The following is a 22,847-nucleotide window of genomic DNA, read 5'->3' as shown; positions in this document are numbered from 1 at the left end:
ACAAACAAAGAATTTAGTGTTTAAAAAATTATCTTCTTGTTATCTAGGGATAACATCGTTTATTACTATTTTGCTTGAACATTTGACCAGAATTCAACTTAGAGACTATATTATCCTAACCTAATTACTATTAATAAATTTTTACCTTTTTCCCCATGAAAGATCACTCAACTCAATTCTGTTTTAAGTATATTGTACTTTATCAATTGTCAGATGTTACCAATATTTCCTAAAACTTTAAAACCTTAGTCATTTACGTTGGATACATTTATTACATTCAAAATATTCAGTCGATGTTAAAGAAATTAACACCGAAGAAGATAAATATACAACTAATGGGAGTTGTATACCAAAACAATTAAAGGGATGAAGGAATGAGTGGGAGGGGTGTAGTAGCTTTGTTGAATGGGTGCGAGAGAGAGGTACGGTTGTTACAGTTGCCATGGTTACTCAACCAGACATCCACCAGTGTTGGCTGACATCAAACAATCTTGTTGACATAAGCAGACAAACATCCTCAACTTCAGATTCAGATCAAACGCTCATCATTGACATCTGCTTATGTCTCGAGGCCCTGTCCGTGTATAGCTTATGTATACTGAATTGATTCGATTAGTTTTGTAAATGAGATATGTATTTGAACAAAACATTGGCCAGTTAAAAGATTGTGACAATTAAAACGCCGTCGTCTAAGCCACAAAGAAATAAGACGGATGAAACTTCCTTATGGGATGACTGTGCACTTTCAGCTACCATATGTCAATTTTGTACAAGAAATACTTGTGACGAGAAGGAAGAGCTCGATTAGTGGGCACTGTGTGGAATTTCCAATGGCCCAGGGTCTTCTCACCACCATGAGTGTACTTAAGGGAGAGAGTTGGCGTTGGATTTTTCCTTTGTACGTCACAACTCTGAAGCTAATCTCAATAGCCTTTCCGGGCATCTGGCCTGTTAGCGGCCAACCATCTACTTTTTGGAGTTCCATCAATAAGGATTATTTTGTCCAGTTATAAGGATTAAATACGATATAATTAGTATTGCAAATACAAAATTCCTAGTAATTATGACGTGTATTTGCTTAGAAATTCAGAATTCATACTAAACATGATGACCAAAGTGTTCATTTATTTTGTATATGCATTTACAAAGAAAGGTAAAATTTAACTACTATCACATTTACATTCAGTAATAACAGTTGAATATCTTACATTTTCGATCTCTGAAACTAATTAAACGTTTGAAATAGCTGCAATCTTTGCTAACTAGCAATTTTACAAAACAGATGTTATACATTAGATAAGACCGATTTACAGAGAGTTGTTTGATGAGTTAGAGCGGGACTTAAGAAGATTTTACAATGAATAGAGAGTTTAAGACGAAAAATTTGCTTTGCAACGACAAAGTCGGATAACGAATTAGATCGAATCGTATCAAATTGAGTACCTACTTTCTAATGAAGAGCTTAGCAATTGTCAAACAAACTGCAATATTGCAATTTCTGCAAAGTCCAAGATTATAACGGAACATTAGGTATCAAGTTGGTTGATTGGGGAGATAATAATAGTTGTTGACAACAACAAAAATTAAAACAAAAGCATTTAATACGGTTTATTTTGTCAGACTATATTGTCTGCTGCTATGTTGAGTATAATCTTTTAATGAATTATGTGGAATATAATTGCTAAACTCTTTTCCTTAATCGCTGATTTAATTTTGTTACCACGTCATTAACCCTCAACGGTTCAACTATAAATGCTTTTGTCAGAAAAAATTTGAATTTACTTGAGAATTACTTAAGGAACTAATTTCAGATGAGATCTATGAAAGATCACATCAGTTCTATGTATGGAATTGGCGAAGCACAGATTTTATTTTTACTTTATAATGGGGTTTCCTTAGTTTCGACTCCAGTGGCATTTTCAGACGAGAGACAATGTACAGGGGAAAGGTCCAAACGCATGTGTTGTGGTGAGAATCGAATCTGCTTTCCCGCACCGAAGTCAGTTTGAATAAGACACGTTTATAACAACATTTATATACTTTAACTATTTCCCCCACCAAATCCTAACTACTCAGTGTTCTTACTTGGCTATATATCGCATATGTTTTGAAATCACGTAACATAAAACATCTATTCCAACCATAAGCTAGAACACCTTTTCCACCCTACAGCTTCACATACAAATTTTCAGTTTTGCACGCCAATGCACCATGTAGGCCCTACATATGTTGATAAAGGGCTGGAGAGGGGGTAAATACTCGACAATAAAGTGAAATATGGCCGAGTTTACCTTTGTAATCACTGTAATGGGCATCAGCTCATACAAGACGGGCTGTGAAGCATGAGGCATGATCGGCATGTGTTGGGGAGCCAACCCCCCCCCCCTAAAAACCCCCACTCATCCCAAACAACCCCTAGAATCCCTAACCCCTTAGATCAGAATTTCCCATATGATTGATCAATCAGCTTCATAAAATTAATTTCCATTTAGAATGATATTTTTTTTTTGCAAAATGGATATATTTTTTTTTATAACAAGCACAAATATATTATTTGTTATTAGTTTTTTTGGGAAAAATATCTTTTTATCATTTTGGCAACAAGACATGCATATATTAATTCGATAATGGCTTGTATTGTGTACAGTGCACACTTTCCACACTGTATTTTGGACATGTTGATTTTGAGCGTTAAGAAGGGGTCCAAACTTTTACTTATTTCGTTTGTAAAATCCAGGAAATAACATAATTTCCATGGATTATACGGACAGTCATTATTTTTCAGACGACACATGAATTAAATATTTTGGTAGGTGTATTTTTAAACAAGTAAATATTTTTGTAGTTTTTTTTAACAAATATTTTTTTATTCAATTAGCTACATAAATTAGACTCTTACGGTTTAACAACAAAATAGGAAGTTCCGATAATCTGGTCATGCCATTTAACAATTCATGAGTTTAGAATAACATTGATATTTTTCAAAATATTAGTACAGTATTACCATCATTAGGAACTCTGGCACAGTTATTATATTTTATCTTAGTTTTGCTATTATACCTACATATACAAATTTAGATAAATTTTGATTAAAATTTTATATTTGGTTAAATGTTGCTGTAAGATGATTTATAAAAAACATTAGTGAATATAATGGAAAAAATAAATACAAATGTACTCATAGAAGTGTTTTGAATAAAAAAAAACTTTAATAATTATTATTATATTGAGATTGAGTTTAAAAAAATCCTTAACAAATCAACATTTCTTTGGAAACAGCAATTATTGTTATCTAGGTGTATGAGAAATACTTAAAATATGAATTAAAAATATAAACTAAATAACGTATTAGGTTTTTTATGAAAGTTGTATTCGCCTATCCAACTACACTTAAAATAACCATAGTAAATAATCTATACTATTATAAAAAAGAGGTGGTGTCTGTGTGTATGGGAAAAGTAAACGCGAAAACTACTGGTCGGATCGGGCTGAAATTCGGCATGATGATAGCTCATATTCCCGATTAACATATAGGCATATTTTTATCCCAAAAATCCTTCCGGGCTCCGCCCCAGTGGCTCTGGAGCAAAGGTTCCCATGTTAACCTTATGAGAAATGGAATTAATGAATCTTAACAGCTGTTTCAATTAAACAAGTTGGTTCTGTTCTATGATTTTCAATAGCATTAAAGTTACAAGGATTACCAACAGGGTGCAGCACTAGCATTATTTCTTTTACATTTTTATGACAACAGCTAATTTGCAACCAAAAGGTGAGTGAGCGTAGCGAACGAACTTCAACCTGGAGGCGAGTGAGCGTAGCGAACGAGCTAACCTGAAGGCAAGTGAGCGTAGCGAACGAGCTAACCTGAAGGAAAGTGAGCGCAGCGAACGAGCTCCAACCTAAAGGTGAGTGAGCGTAGCGAACGAACTTCAAAAAGAACCGAAATTTCTTAAACCATGTCCTCACTCATAACTGCTATAAGCATTTGATACTTATATGCCAACCCCGTACGAAGGACGGGTATTCTGCTAGTGACTAAATAAAAACCTTAAATTTTATAATTAATAACCTTCTCACCACACACTCAATTCACATATGCACCATGTCAAAATAGCATACTAAAAATAACTGGTAACCTAATCCTTTTCGATTGACGAAAACGGCGTAAAAATCTCCAAACGGGATTGGCTAAAGTGAAAAGGAATTGCTACAAAATCAAATAAACCCGTAAGTGGGTATTACTTGATTTAATCTAAGGATAAGGAAATGGCATGTTACGGTATGTGTAAAAAGAGACGTGGAAAGAGAGAGAGAGAGAGCGAGAGGGGGGGGGGGGGAGAGAGTGAGAGAGATGGGCGATACAGAGGAGAGATGTTGCCATGGTTACGAGGCCAGACACCACGCGGTTGTCAACTTGTATTAGTGGACATCAAACATTCTTGTTGGCCTCGGAAAACAAACGTTCTTCATGTATGATTCAAAACAACCGTTCAGTATTGACCTATGTGGGATGAATCGGCAGAAAAATCGCTCATGGGAGAGCTATTGTTCATTTGTGGCTGTGCAACAAGTTGTAATTAAATGTAATTTAGAAAATGGGGAGCTGGTCTAGTAGGACAGCACGTCTCTTAGGTCATAGGTTCTAATCCTGCCAATCACTAATGGATTTAGCTTTGTGATAAAGTCACGAAGGAGCAAAGTGTTAGTCGAGTAGACCCTAGCGTCCTAGTTATAACCGTAGGACTTTAAGAAACCCCAAAAAACCTGTTTTAGGATTCAGTGACTCATAAGGGACTTAAATAGGTGTAGAATATAAATATTTATTAATTTATGTAAAAATTAATAAATTTATTTTGTTTCACTGTCTTCGTCAAATAGGTTACCTGTATATCGACCATATTGTGAATGTATCGGCCAAAATAAAATTACAATGTAAAGTTGTTAGTTTGAATTAGTGAATTGTTTAGTCATATTAGGATAAGGATTTAATGTCTCAATAGTGACGTTTATGATCTTTTCGTGGGATATACGTTTTTTCGTATGATACAAATTATAAATTTACATATTGTACGGTTATGATGATTGGACGGTAGTGGTAAATAATAATAAAATTCCAAATAAGCACATATAAAATTAATAACTTAGCTGTCAAAACCCCGAAATGTGGCTTTGTGGTCAGAAAGTACTTGCCGAGTTTAAGTAATAGTTTTTATAAAATTGTAGATTCTCAGTATTTTAATTCTGAATTTTTTTATACCTCAGTTTATTCATCGGTCACAGGACAACTCAATTTAGTACTGATTACGATGAAAGGTTTTAAAAATACAATTTTATGTTTAGTTTATTAATCATCACTATACTCGGATGAATAGAATTAGTTTCACATGTGAAATATTTAAAACCATAATTATTTATAACCTTTATTTAACAAAATGTTGTTAACATTTTGTTCACTTATCAAGAAAGTGTATGTAATTAAATCAAATCAATAAGGCACAAATAAATTTAAAAAAAGACTAGTCATCCCTAACAAGTCTATATGTGTATTAAGTTTAGTAAGGAACAAAATCAGGATCATAATAATTAGAGACCTTTTTTCAAGTAAGTCTAAAATTTAAATGAGTTTTTTTAAATTTTATAAGTAACAATGTCATGCTTTTTAATATTTAATCATGTTTTAGTTAGTTGCACGTACATAGATTCTTCCCGTTATAAAATTTAAATTAAAAAAAAAAGAAATTGGTAAATCGTTAAGGTTTGTATGTTTACTGAAATGTTTAATTAACATAATTTACATCATACGTCCAATAAAAAGTTAGTGACAATTCTGTAATGTTAAAATTGATTGTATTTTATTAGATCAAATCATTATTTAAAAATAGTAAGAAATTAATTTAACAACTTGAACATATTATACTAAGAAATTATATTTCACTCTCTACAATTAACTCTTATTATTATGGATAAAAAAAAACACAAAATTGAGTAAATAGCTGTTTTACATAAAAATATACGTTTCTGGCTATTTCCCTAGGTATTCTTATATTCTTTTCCCTTAAATTATTGTAATTGTATGTTTATTGCTAAAAGCATTGCAATTATTTATTGATGTAACCAGTTGTTACTTACTGTATAGTCTGATGGAGCCGTCAGTTTCGCCTCTTGGGTTCTTGGCCACACATTTGTAGGCCCCGTAGTCCTGCTCTTGTATGTTGTATATGGTGAGTCTCATGTGAGTTTTATAACTTGGCGATCCTTGGCTCGTCTCCGCCTAAAAAAAACAAAAATCACACTCGTTGTCAGCAAACCTGCATACTCTTTGCGTCTTGTGTTATGACTAAGGCTAAATAAATTAATATATGAATAATTTTGTTGGTGAAGAAGAGATTCATCGTAAATTGTATATTATCAAAATCTTTTTGTACTTGTATCAAAGAGGCATTTTTTTGTGTACGCTCAAGTTTCATGTGTGAGGCGCAGAAAAACCAAAATTTCACGTACAAGGCGAAGCTGAGGATGGGAATAACTGATTGGAGCAAGTGCCAAAAACTCCATTTTGGCCCATATAAGGAATGACACTTTTCATCACGACGCAAATATGCTCAAATACAGAATAACAGACCTGAGTAAAATTACAACTATTATAATTTCTAATCTATTTAGTATAAAAATAACGGGGGAGCGAGCTGGTGTAGTAGTTAGAGCGCGGGATGAGGTCCATCCGGGTTCAAATCCCGTAAATGGATTTTGGTCCCGTAAATGGACCAATGGATTTTATCCAAGTGATAATGCCGCAACACCTAGGTCTAGCATGAAGTAAAGTGAAAAACAATCCCGGGCTCGTGCCTAGCGTCAAAAAATATAAAAATACTAGCAAAAAGCTTCATATTGTAAACAGATACTAGAGCTTGTAGGGGACAAATGGAGAATTGATTGAGAGGAATGGAAATTAAAATGAGATCAAAGAAAAATCAGCTGATCTAAATGAAAGCTTGGGGAGACAAATACTTTCTTAACAGTTTGATACCAGCTGTTATCAAGAACAGCTTTGTACGGAGTTATGACCATCCAAGTGACTAGAAGTGGAATTATCTGAAATATTACACTAAAACTAAAAAAAGATAACACTAGTAAGTTGTTTCTGTCAAATGTTTGAAGAAAACTCCAATGTAAACATTTTTACCAATATAATACTTTCTCCCTACTTAGGGAAAGAAAGTGAACAAATAATTACAATAGTTACTAACATTACATAATAACACTTAACAGTATAAATCTAAAATTTACCTTGTATTTCCTACTGTCGTGGATCATATGGTTATCCTTCCTCGTCCAGTAGTTGAGTGAAGTAGGATGCGCCTCCGTGTGGCACTCCAGAGTTACGTTGTATCCCGGGGGAACTCCGACCAGCTGATGAGGGATCCACAGCATAGGAGGAACTGTGGACAGGGTGTTTTGAGGTTTAGTCACAGAGAGAAGGAAACATTCAATGATACACTTAAGTGGTGTCTAAATATAGTTACTGGTGTCTAGGGCAAAGTCTATCACCACCCCTCTCGTCCTCATGCACTGCAACGCTCATGGTGGAGAAAGACCTTTTCTCTATCTTGTGCGATAGGAATTTCCACAAAGTGCGCACCACGGCTCTTCCGCGCTCGTCAAAGGTACGTTTCCCACACAACATAATGGAGCCGAAAGTGTAACGTCGATCCATGAGAAAGTTACCACTCTACCACTTCTCTGCGGTTTATTTCAGTGAATCGTTGATGATGCCCTTGTCATACGGTAATAGCACAGACAAGGAAAGCGATAGTTTAATTTTTTGTTTATGGTAATAGTAACTCGTACTAAATGTTATTGGGAACATAAAATACTTATTGGGAAGAATGTTTAATGTTACTAGAAGATAATAGTATTATTGTACTAAATTGTAACACTGGAACTTACAGTTAGTAAATATAAAATGGTATTATGTCAAGTAAAAGACTTTTAAATATATTGCATAGGTTAAACCAACTAAATTGAAACCGAAGTAATACATGGAGTTTCAGGAGGTTACGCTATAACTAAAACAAACATACAATATACATGTCATATGTTCAATGTAATTTACATTGTATTGTAATTTATAATTATTTTGTATTGTAATTTGTATGTAATTTACAGTTGTATTGTAGTTATAACTGTTACTTCTTGAATTAAAATTTTGTACAATAGATTTAACACACAAAGATTGGTAAAAAAATAACATTAAATAAAAACAATTTATGTAATTAGCAAGTAAAAATAAATACAACTGGTTGTTATCAATAGATATATTAAATATATTATCTCTAGTTATTAATCAACGCATTCTAATTCCGTTAACACACCTTCTAATTTACAATACCAATTATATTTTAACATGACAAAATTAAGAAAAAAATAATGATAAGTCATTCTCAATTTTAAATATTTAGATGGAAACTTGAGGTGAAAATACAAACAATTTACAAAGAAGAATATTAAAATACAATAGTATTACAATGACTACCGATAGATATTGCCAAATGGCTGTAAATATGCAGAGTTTTAAGGGTAGGTTTGTATTTCAGATAATGTCGACGCAGGTGGCGACTGGTCGTGGACAAGGTGATTAGGTAGATCATCACTCAAGCCGAGCCGCGACCCGCAGGAGTAAAAATTAAACTCTCTGCCACACTGATGTTATTTTTTGCTTTGCCTTTGTTCCTGAAGGTTTGCAGCATAAAAGAACCTGCAAGGTATGATTTTGGATTGAGAAAAAGGTTGGCACTGATAGTTACGGTTGTAAACAAGGAGTTAAGCTTGAAAGAGTGAAACTCGTAATTCCTGACTACACAGATTTTTTAGTTAAATGATTATTTTTGAGTTTCGGATGAAAGTTAGCAGAAAAGGTTTAAACATATATTGTTGTCGAAATATTTACCCAAACAAAGTTTAATTTCACTCTTCAATTAATTTAAGGCTTTTAGCTTTCAAATTATTCTTTAAAACATACATATTGGACAGCTTTGCAAAGCCCGGGATTGTTTTGCACATTACTTCAGGCTAGACCTAGGGGTTGCGGCATTATCACTTAAATAAAATCCATTGGTGATTTGGTGAGATTTGAACCCGGGATCTCTTAGACCGAAGTCCCGCGCTCTAATCACTAGACCAGCTCGCTCCCCACAGCTTTGCGTTAGAACAAAAGGTTCTAGCTTGGATAGAAAACTTTTCAAAGAGTTTCAATAAAGAGACGCAAGTCATCTAACCGACAAAAGCTACTCTTAACTAAAAACTTAAAGCTCTAAACTGAAATACGCAATATAAAATGTTCTCTCTTAAACATTACCTGGGACTTTATATAAAACAAATTGGAGCCAAAATAAACAGTCTCCACTAAGAAACTATTATTTACTAAAATATCTATAGATAGTGTTGTAGTAGTAGTGCTGTAAAAAGCACATCCTAAAAAGTTATTGTTTAAAGTTCAGCAACCAGGTGGATAAAAGCCAAAAATATTTTATCTAAAATATATCTTAAATCGAAAATGCATTACCTAGACTTTAATTTAAGTCGAAAATTTTATATAGTTTTAACAGTTAATATTATTTTCTATCCTTATGGTATTAGGGTTGGTAACGGTTGCGGAACTAGGGAGCTAAAGCTACAGCGCTAAAGCTGTAATGCCGGCAATTATTATTAATTATTCTTCGCTAAGGGAGGCAAGGGGCTGAGTAATAAGGAACGATCACAAACGATGCGATAATAATTACACAGCCTTATGACATCATGATATTGATTATTGTTAATGTTTGTCAAATGTTTAGGCGTAGTAACACAATTGCTTAGAGGATTTAGAATAGTAAATAATGAGTCGTAGAAAGGGAAAGATTAATGCCTGTAAATATTACAGAAGCTATACCATTTTATACAATTAAGATACATTTCCCTCACATATTAAAGTTATTTTAGTCATAGGCGTTTCCAATATAAATCATGATGTATAAAAAACATCTCTTAGCAATGGTTGATTGTAGCCTAAATGGATTTTCCGTATTGGTAGGCCCTAACTTATTTCAGTTTTTTCATAGCATTCAAGGAGGCGAAAAAATCCCCATTGAAGATTTTTAACGTAGTACACTTAACAGACATGAGGAACCACAATTTACTTTCGTATCATTACAAAGTGTGAAACACATTGACATGAATGAGTCGAGTCATTTTATGCGTCGGTATATGCGCGTAGATTTACCACTCATACATACCTGAGAAGTCTGTGTACGTTTTTTTACTACTTTAACAATCTTTTATTCAATTAATCATTTTGTATTAGTTGAATGACCTTAATATTGCGCCTGTTAAGAACCAATCCGCTTTCTTGCCAATACATCAAAATTAAGGACGGACATCAATTAAGGATTAAAATATGCAGGCATATTAAAATATTAAAATTAAGGATATTAAGGATTAAAATAGTTGTTTAAACGACTAGTGGCTTGTAGGGGCAATAGCCACTATATTCTAGTATTTATTTTGTACAAATTATTCGTCTCATAGGTTACTTTACCTTCATTGTCGTTTAACATTTTTTGTATATTATAATATGTATAATAGTTATTACATACCTGCATAATGCATTTTGATGTCTGCTCTATTTAAAATAAAAATTTCAAAGGACTTTTCATTTGGCGTGTTTATAATACAAACTTTCTAATCATAATACAACTAAGGAAAACTTTAAATAATAATCTTCATGACTATTAATTAAATTTATACAAATTTCTTTGAATACAGACAAATTCACTTAAATAAACCACATGGAGATAATTTTTCAAATAAATACCAATTATTGTGAAAACTTTCCTTGTAAACTTGTCCATATTACAACGGCATATTAGGATCTGTAGATATTAGTTTTATTTTTGGCATGAAAAATGTGTTCTCTTTGCCTACTTCAGTAATTACTACTAACTTTACACTTTTTGCAGACATTACTAACACAACCAATCGTACTCCATTAACTAACCCAGACCCTAGCTTCATATTTCTAATGAGCATCATCACTATTGAACCACATTTTAAAACTAATTTGTATGGTGGCATTACAGATCGTGAAATTGAATTTATATAGTCAACTAGTATGTTCAACCTCTCTTCAGGGTTAGTATACATATTACAGTGCATATTAAATACTACCGTTTTGCTTTAAATTAAGTTAAACCACATGTTTTAAAGTAAACAAAGCATGACAAACATGACCTAGATTCCCATGTTATTTAAATGTGAATTATTTTATTCCATAACAACCTTTTGGTGCGTAATCAAGAAAAATTAATAATTTCCCCCAAAACTTCTTGCCCAGACCTTTAAAATGAGACCCCTCCCAGCTTTCTACGGCCTCCCGTTCGCTCACAATTTCATTGTTAAATTTTGGGCTTACGGAATTAGATATTATATATATATATAGATTGCATGTTTTTTACATTAATTTTGCACAACCGAAAAGATGCAGTAGCAAATAATGACAATATGGAAACACTGACTATGTAGACAGATATATGAGGGCTAATAATTTTGAGATAAAAACTCAAAAGCATGTGCATGTTGCGTATTCTTATTACTATAAAAATGGCTTCAAAAAATTCGTCGCGTGATTTAAAAAAACATAAAGTTATTCACACTATGTTAAACAAGGCGTACGGTAACGGGTTATGCTAAACAAGGCAAGACTAATGAATAGACTGTGTTAATAGAGGGTTGGCATTGTGTGCTCAACCATTTCAGGGCGTCCGTTCGTCTGTAGATATGTCTTCCTTGACCACCTACATGACCACGTATTGTACAGTCAAATTCTTGTATATTTTCTAAGGAGATGTCTAATATAGAGACAAGTTTCTTTTTCTAGATTAACTACCTTATTACGATGGTTTCCGAACAACCAGGTCAGTTTTTGACTGAAAACAAGTTAAAATTATGCGTAGGAAGATTTAAGCCCAGGCATAAATTATCAATTTCATTATAAGCTATTAATATAAAAAAGTGCCATATTTTGCCTTATAGCGCATCATTTTAAAGCTACTTACCTTAAAGCACAGTATTTAACTCACTGAGTAAATGCTCAGTTAAGCATTTTATTCCCATAATGGTTTCGAAGAAAATCCCAAAACCATTAATTTAAATCATAGTTTGCTTGTTCATAGATATCTTTTGATCAAATTTAGAAAAAAATAATTATTTTATACTAAGCACTATCTTACTAAAAACTCACTTTATTACCTACCCTAAAGCAGCAACCATAAGTACTAATTAAGCTCAAGCTAAAAAAATGTGAAAATTTCTAGAATACATTTAAAGAAAATCAACCACACAAAGTTGTAAATGATTTCTACCAAATATTATATTCAATATACCGTTTTCTTGGAAATAACCAAATTGAGAATTTTTCATGATAACATTCAAACACTGATAGTAACATTTACTGGATTATACAAATAATTTTATCAATCGTATACAACTTCACAACAGTTTTGTAAATTTATTTATTCCATAACTACTGACAGTAGTGGCAAAATGTTTTGTGATGTAATTACCTATAAAATGTTTTGGTAACTCTTTTACACATATTGATAACATTATCATTCTGGTTCTTAGTACCCCTTATTATTTCTAAATCTACCACTTCACCCGGTATGCAAAGGTAACATTAAAACAGACATACAATCACGTAGGCTAGCACAAATATTATTAATAATACAAAAAGGAAATTAAATCTTCGTAACATTTTCACTACTAAACCTATGCAAAATACCCAATAGTCCCACCAAAAGACATTTGGGGTCTCAGGTGTAGGCGATAAATTAACTTAAACTGTCATCATTCAAGTTGTGACACGACCGAAATTTATCGTTCCCTGAAATATATCCACGGCCTGCCACGGTGTCACTCACCGTTGGATTGCTGGTGAAATATGGATCTGTGTAATATGAATCTTCCATGTAACTCAATTACATTTTGGCGATCGTTTCAGTCGGGTACAGCACGTCATTTTTGAGGCTTTTATTTTTTTTAATAAATGGAGGGAAAATATTTTTTTAAGGGTGATAGCCTAGGAGATTACAAATACACATTAAATCATAATTTATTTTTTATCGGTGTGGTCAAAACGTTTGTGGTTTGATTGAATGGTTTTTACTTAATTCTTTTTTGCTTGAGTTTATACTCAGTTCATAACTAAATGCATATTTGTTTTTACATATTCGTGGTTAAAGGCTAAACCAATTTGAATTTAAATTTGTGACCCACGGCAATTGACATAAACCACTTATTTAAGTTAGTTGCATGCTATATAAAGCGACCACTTATTAAACCATTTTAAGCACTACCTAATACATGATGTAACAATAACATTTCTATTCCCAAGAAGAACTAATGGAATACGTACTGACAATAAAATCACCCCGGAAGTTTGAACACGTTACTCTCGAAAGACAAATTGTATGACATGACCACTGTAATTTGGTAAAAAATTTGATAATATGGTTTAAGATATGATTTATTTTTAAATAAAGTAGTGAATCTAAACTTAAGCTTCGATTCCAAAAGACGAGACAAAAAAAGCACTTTTAACTCATAAAACAACCTTTGACTATTGATAAAGCTAGACATTACATCCACATTGTATTTTTCACCTTTTTATTAATAAATATCGTCGTATTGATGTAAGCCACCAACAGACTGGTCTGATGTAAATTACTGATTGTTTGTCAAATAAACGTAATTTTTACCAAATCAAACTGATGGAACACCTTATCGTGAGTTATAGCAACTGTTATAACACTTCAACTATGCCATCTACAAAAATAAGGTAGAAAATAAAATTGTAGCCACTGGTGTATTCTGTGACTGGCTTATACACAGTTATTTCTTTTTATAAAACAAAATTGGTGACAGCCTGTTCTATTTCTACTTTAGTATCTAATAGTCAATGATACATCATAATTAACAATTATAAGGCCATAAAACCTCCTAGTGAATTTATACTCATAAACAAATATTTTTCATTCCAACCTATGACAAAATTATATTTCAACTCTTTTTTTTCGATAACACGTATTTAAATTTCAGATAAATAAAAGATCGCATTTGTGGACTACGAACCTCAAACTTGCAATAGAACAATGCATAAAGCCTCTAGGTTCTCTTCAGTCCAAAGTTTACTTGGTTTGCAGGATAATCTCTGGCTTAAACTGTTTCATACCTCGAACAAAAGCGGTCATTAATAACAATCAGTGGCAATGTTTGCGAAAACCCAGCGGTTATATTCCCGTTTTATCTTATAGAACTGCCAATTAATTTTGTTTTGTTGGGTTGAAATGATATAAATGAAAAAAATCGCATGGAAAAGGTTATTATTTTTGTCGTGTGTGACTCTCCGATTACGATTCAATGATACCGACTTTATGTTTCCCTTGTTTTCCTTTACTCCATATTTTGTGACCTTCTTATTTTGGAAGTATTAATAGTGAAATAAAGAGAAATAAACACCAAAATTTTATTAATACCAAAATTATCAAAACACTTGTAGACCAGATAGTGACAAAATTGTATTAATACCAAAATTATCAAAACGCTTGTAGACCAGATAGTTAATAATCTCGAACTTTCTTTAGTCTATTCGTAACGGTTAACAATCTTTGAGAGTATTTTCTTGTTATACCAAGCTATTGTTATATGCGTTAATTTCAGGTGAACAATGAATCAAGTGAAATTGCAACTAAAAAATACAAGATTACACCTGAACTCAGGACCGATTAAGTTTTTTGCGTTGATGTCCACTAGAGGCCAAAAACATCATCCGTCCAAATGCATACATGTTCAGCCCAATCACTCAAGTAAAAACGATCCGATTTTGATGAACTTTTGTGCAAACGTGTTAATCTACGTTTATACGAACGGGTTTGGGAACCAGCACAATCGGACTATATAAATGGGATACATGGGGTGGAAATCTTTGGCCCTAAAAATAAAACTTAGCAAACTATTTCCGAACAATTCTTTTTTGGTACATTGAAGTGTTTACGTTAAATAGTCACGAAAAATGTTCAAAAACTGTTAATTTGAAATTCTACGTTATTTCTTTGGAACATTTTACAAATTTCGTACTTTTCTTGTTTATAGATACTTTATGAAGTCTGGCTTTTTTTCGTTTCATACAAATATGTTGACATTTTCTCCAAAACACACTTTCCTGTAACAGCAAACCTAATAGCTCTTGAAACCCTAGTTTTGTTTTAAAAGTGAATATATCGAACATCTGAAAGGAAATATAGTAAAAACCAAATCACCCTAATTAAATTTTCTTAAGGTTTGCTGAGGTAGGGTTATTTAAGCTTACTATATGTTTTCATAATTGAAAACCCCATAATTTTACAACATTTTATACTCAACAATCTACAACTACTTATCTTTCCTCTTTGATTTAGTGGGAAGAGCTTCAAGGGGATGATAAAATACAACGGACAGGAGGTTGTAAATTTAGCACCGCTGTAAATGGGTTATGCAAAACCAAGGGACGGAGTAATGAAAGAGACCTGCACCCTTCCGAGCACCGCTTCATCGCCACATTGTACTTCCTGGGGGAATAATTTTAATTTTAACTCAATTCTGTTAGAATTTCTAACAATTTGAAAGTGGTTGATTATTTTTTGAAAATAAACTCAAGTAAAATAATCTTTAGGGATGTTAGGTCAAATTAAGATGAATCAGGCCAGAGAGATATTAAACAAAATAATGATAGTATGATTCATAGCTTTAATAGACTAGAGATCATACAGGTTAATATATCCAATAGACACTGCCAAAATGTTTCTGGTAGCAAATAACGACTAAACTCGTTTATAAGGACCGTTTGCAATTTATTGAATGGTAAATGTTTAAGTATTTAGTATTAATTTATTTAAATATGCACTACTATGTTTGGATGTTGTTGTATCTTACACTATCCGAGTAGATTAAAACATGTACAAAAAATTAGATTTGTTTGTACTTAAATATATGTTATTAGGTACGAGATTTATTGATAGAGGTATTTGAGTTTTAAAAAGTACTAAATCCACCCCAGGATCTTAACTGTACTAATTATATTAACACTTCCTTTCGATTACATTATTTACCTTTGATGATAACTGTTAAAAATATTATAAAACTATTGAGGCTATACAAATTATTGTTTCTTCCATGAATGTATCGCGGGAGTAATAAAGGAAAAACTATAATATAACTGTGGCTTGTACAACTATCAACATGGGTTATGCTATACCTAAAATACCTATTGCTATACCTAAAATACCCCTGCCACAGTTAACCTGCAGATTAAGCGATTTTCCATTTACCCAGTTGAATAAAAAAATATATTCCCCTAAAATAGTCAATTTCATTTCGTATTTAAATAACATTAGTTTTAATAAGTTACCCTTAGCTGCCACAGAGAAGGTAATAAGGTGTATTTTCTTTTTTTGTTTAGGAAGGTTGAGAGATAAGTATGAGACAAACCAATTTGCCAAATTAAATCAAACCATAAACAAGTAAACGACAACCATTTATTTATTCTCAAAAATTATAACATGGGAGTTTTAAATCTCCGTTTTTTCCGTAACTGTTAGGTATCCATACAACAACGCATAGGTATACTAAGTTATGTTTTTAAAATCTAATTTTTGTTTTAGAAAGAAGATGCAAAAATTTTTTCCTGTGGGGACATTAAAACGAAAAAGTAAATCAGTCCCTGGTACAGTTATTATTATTAGGCCTGCTATAATAGCGTATTCCATATCTTTGAACTTCGCTAAACGAATAAAAACGTAAATGAAAATGTTGTTTTAAATGCTATGCTTCACCTATTATTTATGTAATTTTTTTACGTTGGTTGTTTTCCAAAGAGAAAATGCTGACCTTTTTTCCTCACCATCATTATTCATGAATATTTCAATACATTTTCCAAGCCATTGAACTCAAAGTATGACTAAAATAAATTCTCAAATCTATTGTGATATATACATTTTTATAAAATAACAGTTATATTTTGAAAGTTTTTCTAAATTTCTAACGTGTATTAAGCTCGGAATAGTTACACAATAATTAAAATATAATATAGTTTATTTCTAATTTTAGTAGAAAGTCAGTTTTATCAATAATGTTTTTAAAATTATTATTTTTCAGATGGACAGTAATGGAAATCTTATTTACGAACAGTTTGTTTAGTATATATGACTATTATTGCTTTTACAAGGTTATGCGACGTAAAAACGTTGAAAATAAGCACAATTTCATCAATGTTTTATTATTTAATTTTAATCAAATAGTTCAATATTTTATACCTTTTAGTGCTTATAAAACTATAATTAGTTCCGCGATTGTCACATGGTTGCAGACTATATATGCAGCGTACATCGACCTATACTAATGGCCATGTACCATAGCAAAGTTATATCTTTTTTTACTTTTAATACTTTCGGAATTGAGTTCATTTTACGTTTGGGTAAATATAAGATAAAACAGTATTCTGGTGTTTTTATAATGAATAATGCACGGTTTTAGAGTTGTTCTTGTTCAACAAATAAAAATGGCAAATTTAAATTTTTGAATTAGAAAGTTGTAATAATTTTTCGTAAATAATTGGCACTGCTATTCATGCAACACTTCTTAGTATCACGTTTATTGAGAAAAAAATGGTTTGAAAAATACAAAATGTCGGCTCTGTGAGTAACCTTTGACTTACAGACGATTTAAATGAAATATTTAAATTTTGTATGAACCTAGAAATAATACCTTAACATGTTTGTAGAGAGTTACTGAGCACCCTGTATACTAATGCCAAAGCGGACTCGTTTACTGTGATCCGATATGTCAGATTGAATTCTATCTATCTGAGATTGGATTTACATGCAGTGACTTCCATCAGTTCTACTTCCATTCATGCTTGATCTTCAAACGAGATACAGAGTAATAAGCTGAATAATCATTCGTATTAATAATTGTACGAAATGATTCTATGTCTTTAAATCGTATAGTAATTATGGAAAATAAATGAAATATGGTTCTGAAAGTAGGTTTGATTGGTTTTGATGAGTTTCAGCTATGACTTAATCAGCATTTTTATATAATAATATTATATACTAAATATTACTGTATCAAATTGTATAAAATTGTATAAACAATTTTATAAAGATCTATTGTATAGTACGTACATATAATGAAAGTCGTGAGTTTTCCCCAACACAGGTCTTCTAATACAATATTGATTAATAAATGTCAATTTTTGTACAAAACATATCATCCACTGGGTCAACATCAGTATTACAAAATATAATATCAGTAATGGCAGAATTAAAGTACATAATATCTGGTCTACGATTGGTAAAAAACAAAATTTCACAAATGATGAAAAAGTTAAGAATTAGTGAGCTGTAAATTAATTACAAACTTTTGAAGAAATAAATCATGTATCTATACCTTTTGAAAACTCCTTTTATCGTGCATAAGCTGTTTATAACTACTCATTTTGTAACGGATTTGATTAAAAATAGAGTTTTGGCTGTGGGTCTGGCGATTTATTTTTTACATGCTACTTCTTATTGGATGATGACATCATTCTTATATCAAATTAATTTTAAATGGAAAGCTGCGAAAGCCCTTGACTCCGAATTAACATACTAAACTGCAATAAGTAAGATCATAACGAAACATTTATGGAAAAATAAAATCCATTTATATTTATGATGCATAGCCAATGTACAATAGTTATTGTACGATTATCAAAAACTAATACTGTCAATTAAAATATAATATGATTCAAAATATCAATAAAGTTAATCAGTAAATTACACAGTCTAAAGATGTCAAAAGTATTTTGACGGCATGCAGCGTTATAAGCCATGATTAAATTAAGTTACCTTTAGGAAAACTATTTGGGAAACTAGCAGTCCAATGACATTTTTACTAAGTTGTAGTTTGAGTTGAGGGGAGAGTTAGCTATTCAGGCATATTCGTCATTTCCCCAATCTATCATCATATCTTTGTTTATTCAGCAGAAAAGAAAATGCACATCCATCACTGAGTCCACCGGACGTTGAGAGTGTTGGTGGATAATTTTATTTACTGAGCCTAAATGTTGAGATGAATCAATTTGAATATGTATTAGGTAATTCTTAGGTACTACCTTATTATATTAGTATAACTTTAGGTAATTATTAGGTGGTCATTAAAGGTACCTACAAATGGATCCAAGCTCTAATGTTATAAAGACTTCCAGCTATATATTTACATTTATTTTATATTTTACTGGAGACTAAATAAAAAATTAAAACTCTTCTTCCTCCATAGTCGTTTAAGCTAAACTCGGTGGGACTAAAAATATAAGTAAATATGCCTATATTATTATTAAACTTAACCACTAGGACCTGATATGGTGTAAGTCTATTTTTGGCGTAAGTCTGTCACAATTTATGACCGTACCACATTCCTACTAACACTGCAACATTATCTAAGACAAGTAGTTTACAAACTAAAAACACAATAATTATTTTTTATTCATGAATCAACTCTTAGAATGTTTTCTCACAATATTTCACTGTTTTACACATCGAGCATATATTGTTTTAAATTTCACCAAAACAACATGAAGTTCAAATTTGAGACACAAAAATATATTTTCAATTTGATTCGTCTACATGTTTAAAAAGAGTAAATAATGTCGATTTTACTTCGGTGAAAATCAAAAGTTTGCATAACATCGTTCTAAATATATTGACTGACATATTTAATAATCAAGAATATGTTCTTTGGAGATTAATTCGAAAAAAGGTTTTTTTAAGAATCAGTATTTGGAAAGAAATTATTTCTACATTTAGATTAAAATAAACACTTGCCATAAAAAATTGCTTAAAAAAACCGGCAAAGAATTTAAAGTAACATTAGGATTATTTGAACTACAATGTCGACTTAGAAAATTAATTGAGTATTCAGAAAGTACATAGAAAACACATATATGCTTTGCGAGATTAACGATCATTCGATTCGATTCTTCTATTGTAACAATGGTCTCAGAAACTCTGAATTCCAAGACCGCACAAGTTTACCAAGATACGGCTCTGTGTTAAACTGTTCCAAACAGAACAAAAGCCATCATCATTAATAACAATTATTAGAAATGTTTGCAGAACGCCTAACGGCGAGGATTGCTTCTCTATTGTCTCGGAATCAGCCCTAAAATCTTTGACCTTTGTGTTTGAATATTTTTACAAGTCAAAGTTTTTGAATAAATATTTTTAATGTAAGCATGATGAATATTAATGCGTAGTGGAAAACTATTCCATTGTATAAATGTGATGATGAAAATAACGTAAACATTTGTTTGTTTGTAGTAATCTCGCAATTTTATGAATAATAAAAGTGTTTACATTGAAAATTATTTTAAAAATACTTTAGCATTAAGAAAAACATCTCAAGATATCTACTCTCATTAAGGAGCATAATATAAATGTGTAAAACTAACCCATGTTATACATGTTTAAATTATAGATTTAATTAACATTTTGGGTGGTGCAAATTGATAAATACCTTTTCTGAATTTATAGACAAACGTTTAAACGTTTAAAATATCACACCAATTTCCGTTTGTCACTGTTTCTCTGTTAAGGTGAAGATTAAATCGTTTCTTTTTAGAGCCTGAAATTGAAAAGTTAAAAATCACTTATTGTAGTCTGTTTAAGTTATTTTACAGTCGATAATAATCTCTTGCCGTCAATAATAGTGTGAATAACATACTAATGACAATCATATCCCATAAGGTGAAGTATGATTAAATTTTAAACTTGAAACATTTAGGGTTGTATCATGGTATTAAACTTTTAAGGCTGCTTAAGTCTGTTAGTCATCTCCGATCTGGGGTAATTGAGAGGCTTAATGAGTATAATCCATGCCTAGCATCATCCTGCCACATCAATTTGGAATAAGATTATTAGAGGCTAAGTCTGAAATGGTATGAAGTGATTATTTTTCCATGAAGCTTGGGGATGTCAATACTTATACATTCATGAAAAAGTAGGCCCACTGGAACTGCTTAATTTAATATTATTAAAACAATTGAAAAGAAACGATTTACTCTTACGACAAAGGAAGTGATGCACATTTAAAAAGAAAGTCTTTTAGACAGCTGGATTGATTGATTAGTATTGTTTTTGAATATTTTAGGCTGTCCCTGTTTAATCTCGTTGGAATAAAGCTAGTGGTTTATTTTGATTCTTAAAATCAAGATATTTAATCGTTACGTTCCATTTGATTTAAAATCAACCTTGTTTTGCCTATTTTATGTAAAATAATTAAACATCAAAGATGTCTAAAGGCATAGTTGATTGGTTTCGAATTGTACGATTAGCATTTTGTTTGTTCAAAAACGTGGTAGCTTTAATAATGTTAATACTCAAGTTGTACCTGGACCACACAAATTATAAACAGAAAATAACTTCTTTTTGGAAGTAGGACTATTAATGACTAGATGGATTGTTACAGGAAACCTAAGTTTTAACACAAACTTACCCTATTACTACAGAAAAACATGTTATACTTGTAACTTACAAATATTCGTAAGGATTGCAGATTTCAACATAATCTTAAGTCATCTTTTGGGTGACTTAGATGACGTATCTTGAATAAAACGACAAACCAAACTCCAACAGTTCGATTTTAATTTGGACCATTTTGGTAAAAACCTTCTCAACACAACAGCTTGAAACACATCCCACTGGGTATCGCTTAAATGAATACCAGATTCAAAACATAAATCCATCTTTCAATCAGCGGCTCGGCGTTACGGAGCGGAAAATCAGATCAATTAAAAGTGTGAAAACACCGAAACCGTTTTATCGTCCCACAGTAAATATAACGTTTACAATCTGGCGAAGCTCGGCGGCTAAAACGAGAGCGAGGTAATGGAATATGCAAAACTTGTCGTTTTATGGGACGCGACAACTTGCTCTCTGATTTAATTAAAACCGCAGTCAAAACATATGACGATACATCAGACGACATCGCAGATAAGGATATTGTTTGTGGAAGTTTTATAAGGATTTTATAAAAAACTCTGTATAATTGTATAACCTTTGATTTGTAACCTATGTTATAGTTAAAAAGATTTGAGAATAAAACCCTTGAGAATAAAATATTTCTGCATCTCATCAGTGTTTAAACTCGATTAGTCTTACTTATAGATTGACTAGCTGTACCCGCGGGCTTTGCCCCGTTTTACTTCATAAGTGAGCTCGTTCGCATGGCTCAATCACGTCCTGGTTGAAGTTCGTTCGCTACGCTCACTCACCTTTAGGTTGGAGCTTGTTCGCTGCGCTCACTTGCCTTCAAGTTAGCTCGTTCGCTATGCTAACTTGCCTCCAGGTTGAAGTTCGTTCGCTACGCTCACTCACCTTTAGGTTGGAGCTCGTTCGCTGCGCTCACTTGCCTTCAAGTGAGCTCATTCGCTACGCTAACTCGCCTACAGGTTGAAGTTCGTTCGCTACGCTCACTCACCTTTTGGTTGCAAATAAGCTGTTGTCATAAATTAAAAAAAAATAATAGTGCTGCACCCTGTTGGTAATCCTTATAACTTTATTGCTATTGCACATCATAGATCAGAACCAACTTGTTTAATTGAAACAGCTGTTAAGATTCATTAATTCCATTTAAATATAAGTACTCATAAGGTTAACATGGGAAACTCCAGAGCCACTGGGGCGGAGCCCGAGAGTCCGATCAGAATAAAAATAACTTAGTTTTCCTATTCAATGCCT

General features: G+C 32.0%; 1 protein-coding gene across 3 annotated transcripts in view; it reads right to left on the bottom strand.

The window, feature by feature from the left end:
- The window catches only part of LOC128996176 (neurotrimin-like), a 356,524-nt gene that overhangs the window by 11,796 nt on the left and 321,881 nt on the right, over positions 1-22,847 (bottom strand). For all 3 annotated transcript variants that reach the window (XM_054421314.1, XM_054421313.1, XM_054421315.1), the window contains 2 exons: positions 7,291-7,442; positions 6,133-6,274 (listed from right to left, as the gene is read on the bottom strand). In XM_054421314.1, the coding sequence (XP_054277289.1) occupies positions 6,133-6,274; positions 7,291-7,442 (294 nt within the window). The remainder of the gene's footprint in view (positions 1-6,132; positions 6,275-7,290; positions 7,443-22,847) is intronic.

The sequence above is a fragment of the Macrosteles quadrilineatus genome, unplaced genomic scaffold, assembly GCF_028750875.1.
Source record: "Macrosteles quadrilineatus isolate MER2022 unplaced genomic scaffold, UCM_ALF_1.0 Scaffold_6__1_contigs__length_79288215, whole genome shotgun sequence".
NCBI classification, from domain to species: domain Eukaryota; kingdom Metazoa; phylum Arthropoda; class Insecta; order Hemiptera; family Cicadellidae; genus Macrosteles; species Macrosteles quadrilineatus.
This window is presented reverse-complemented; position numbering and strand designations above follow the sequence as displayed.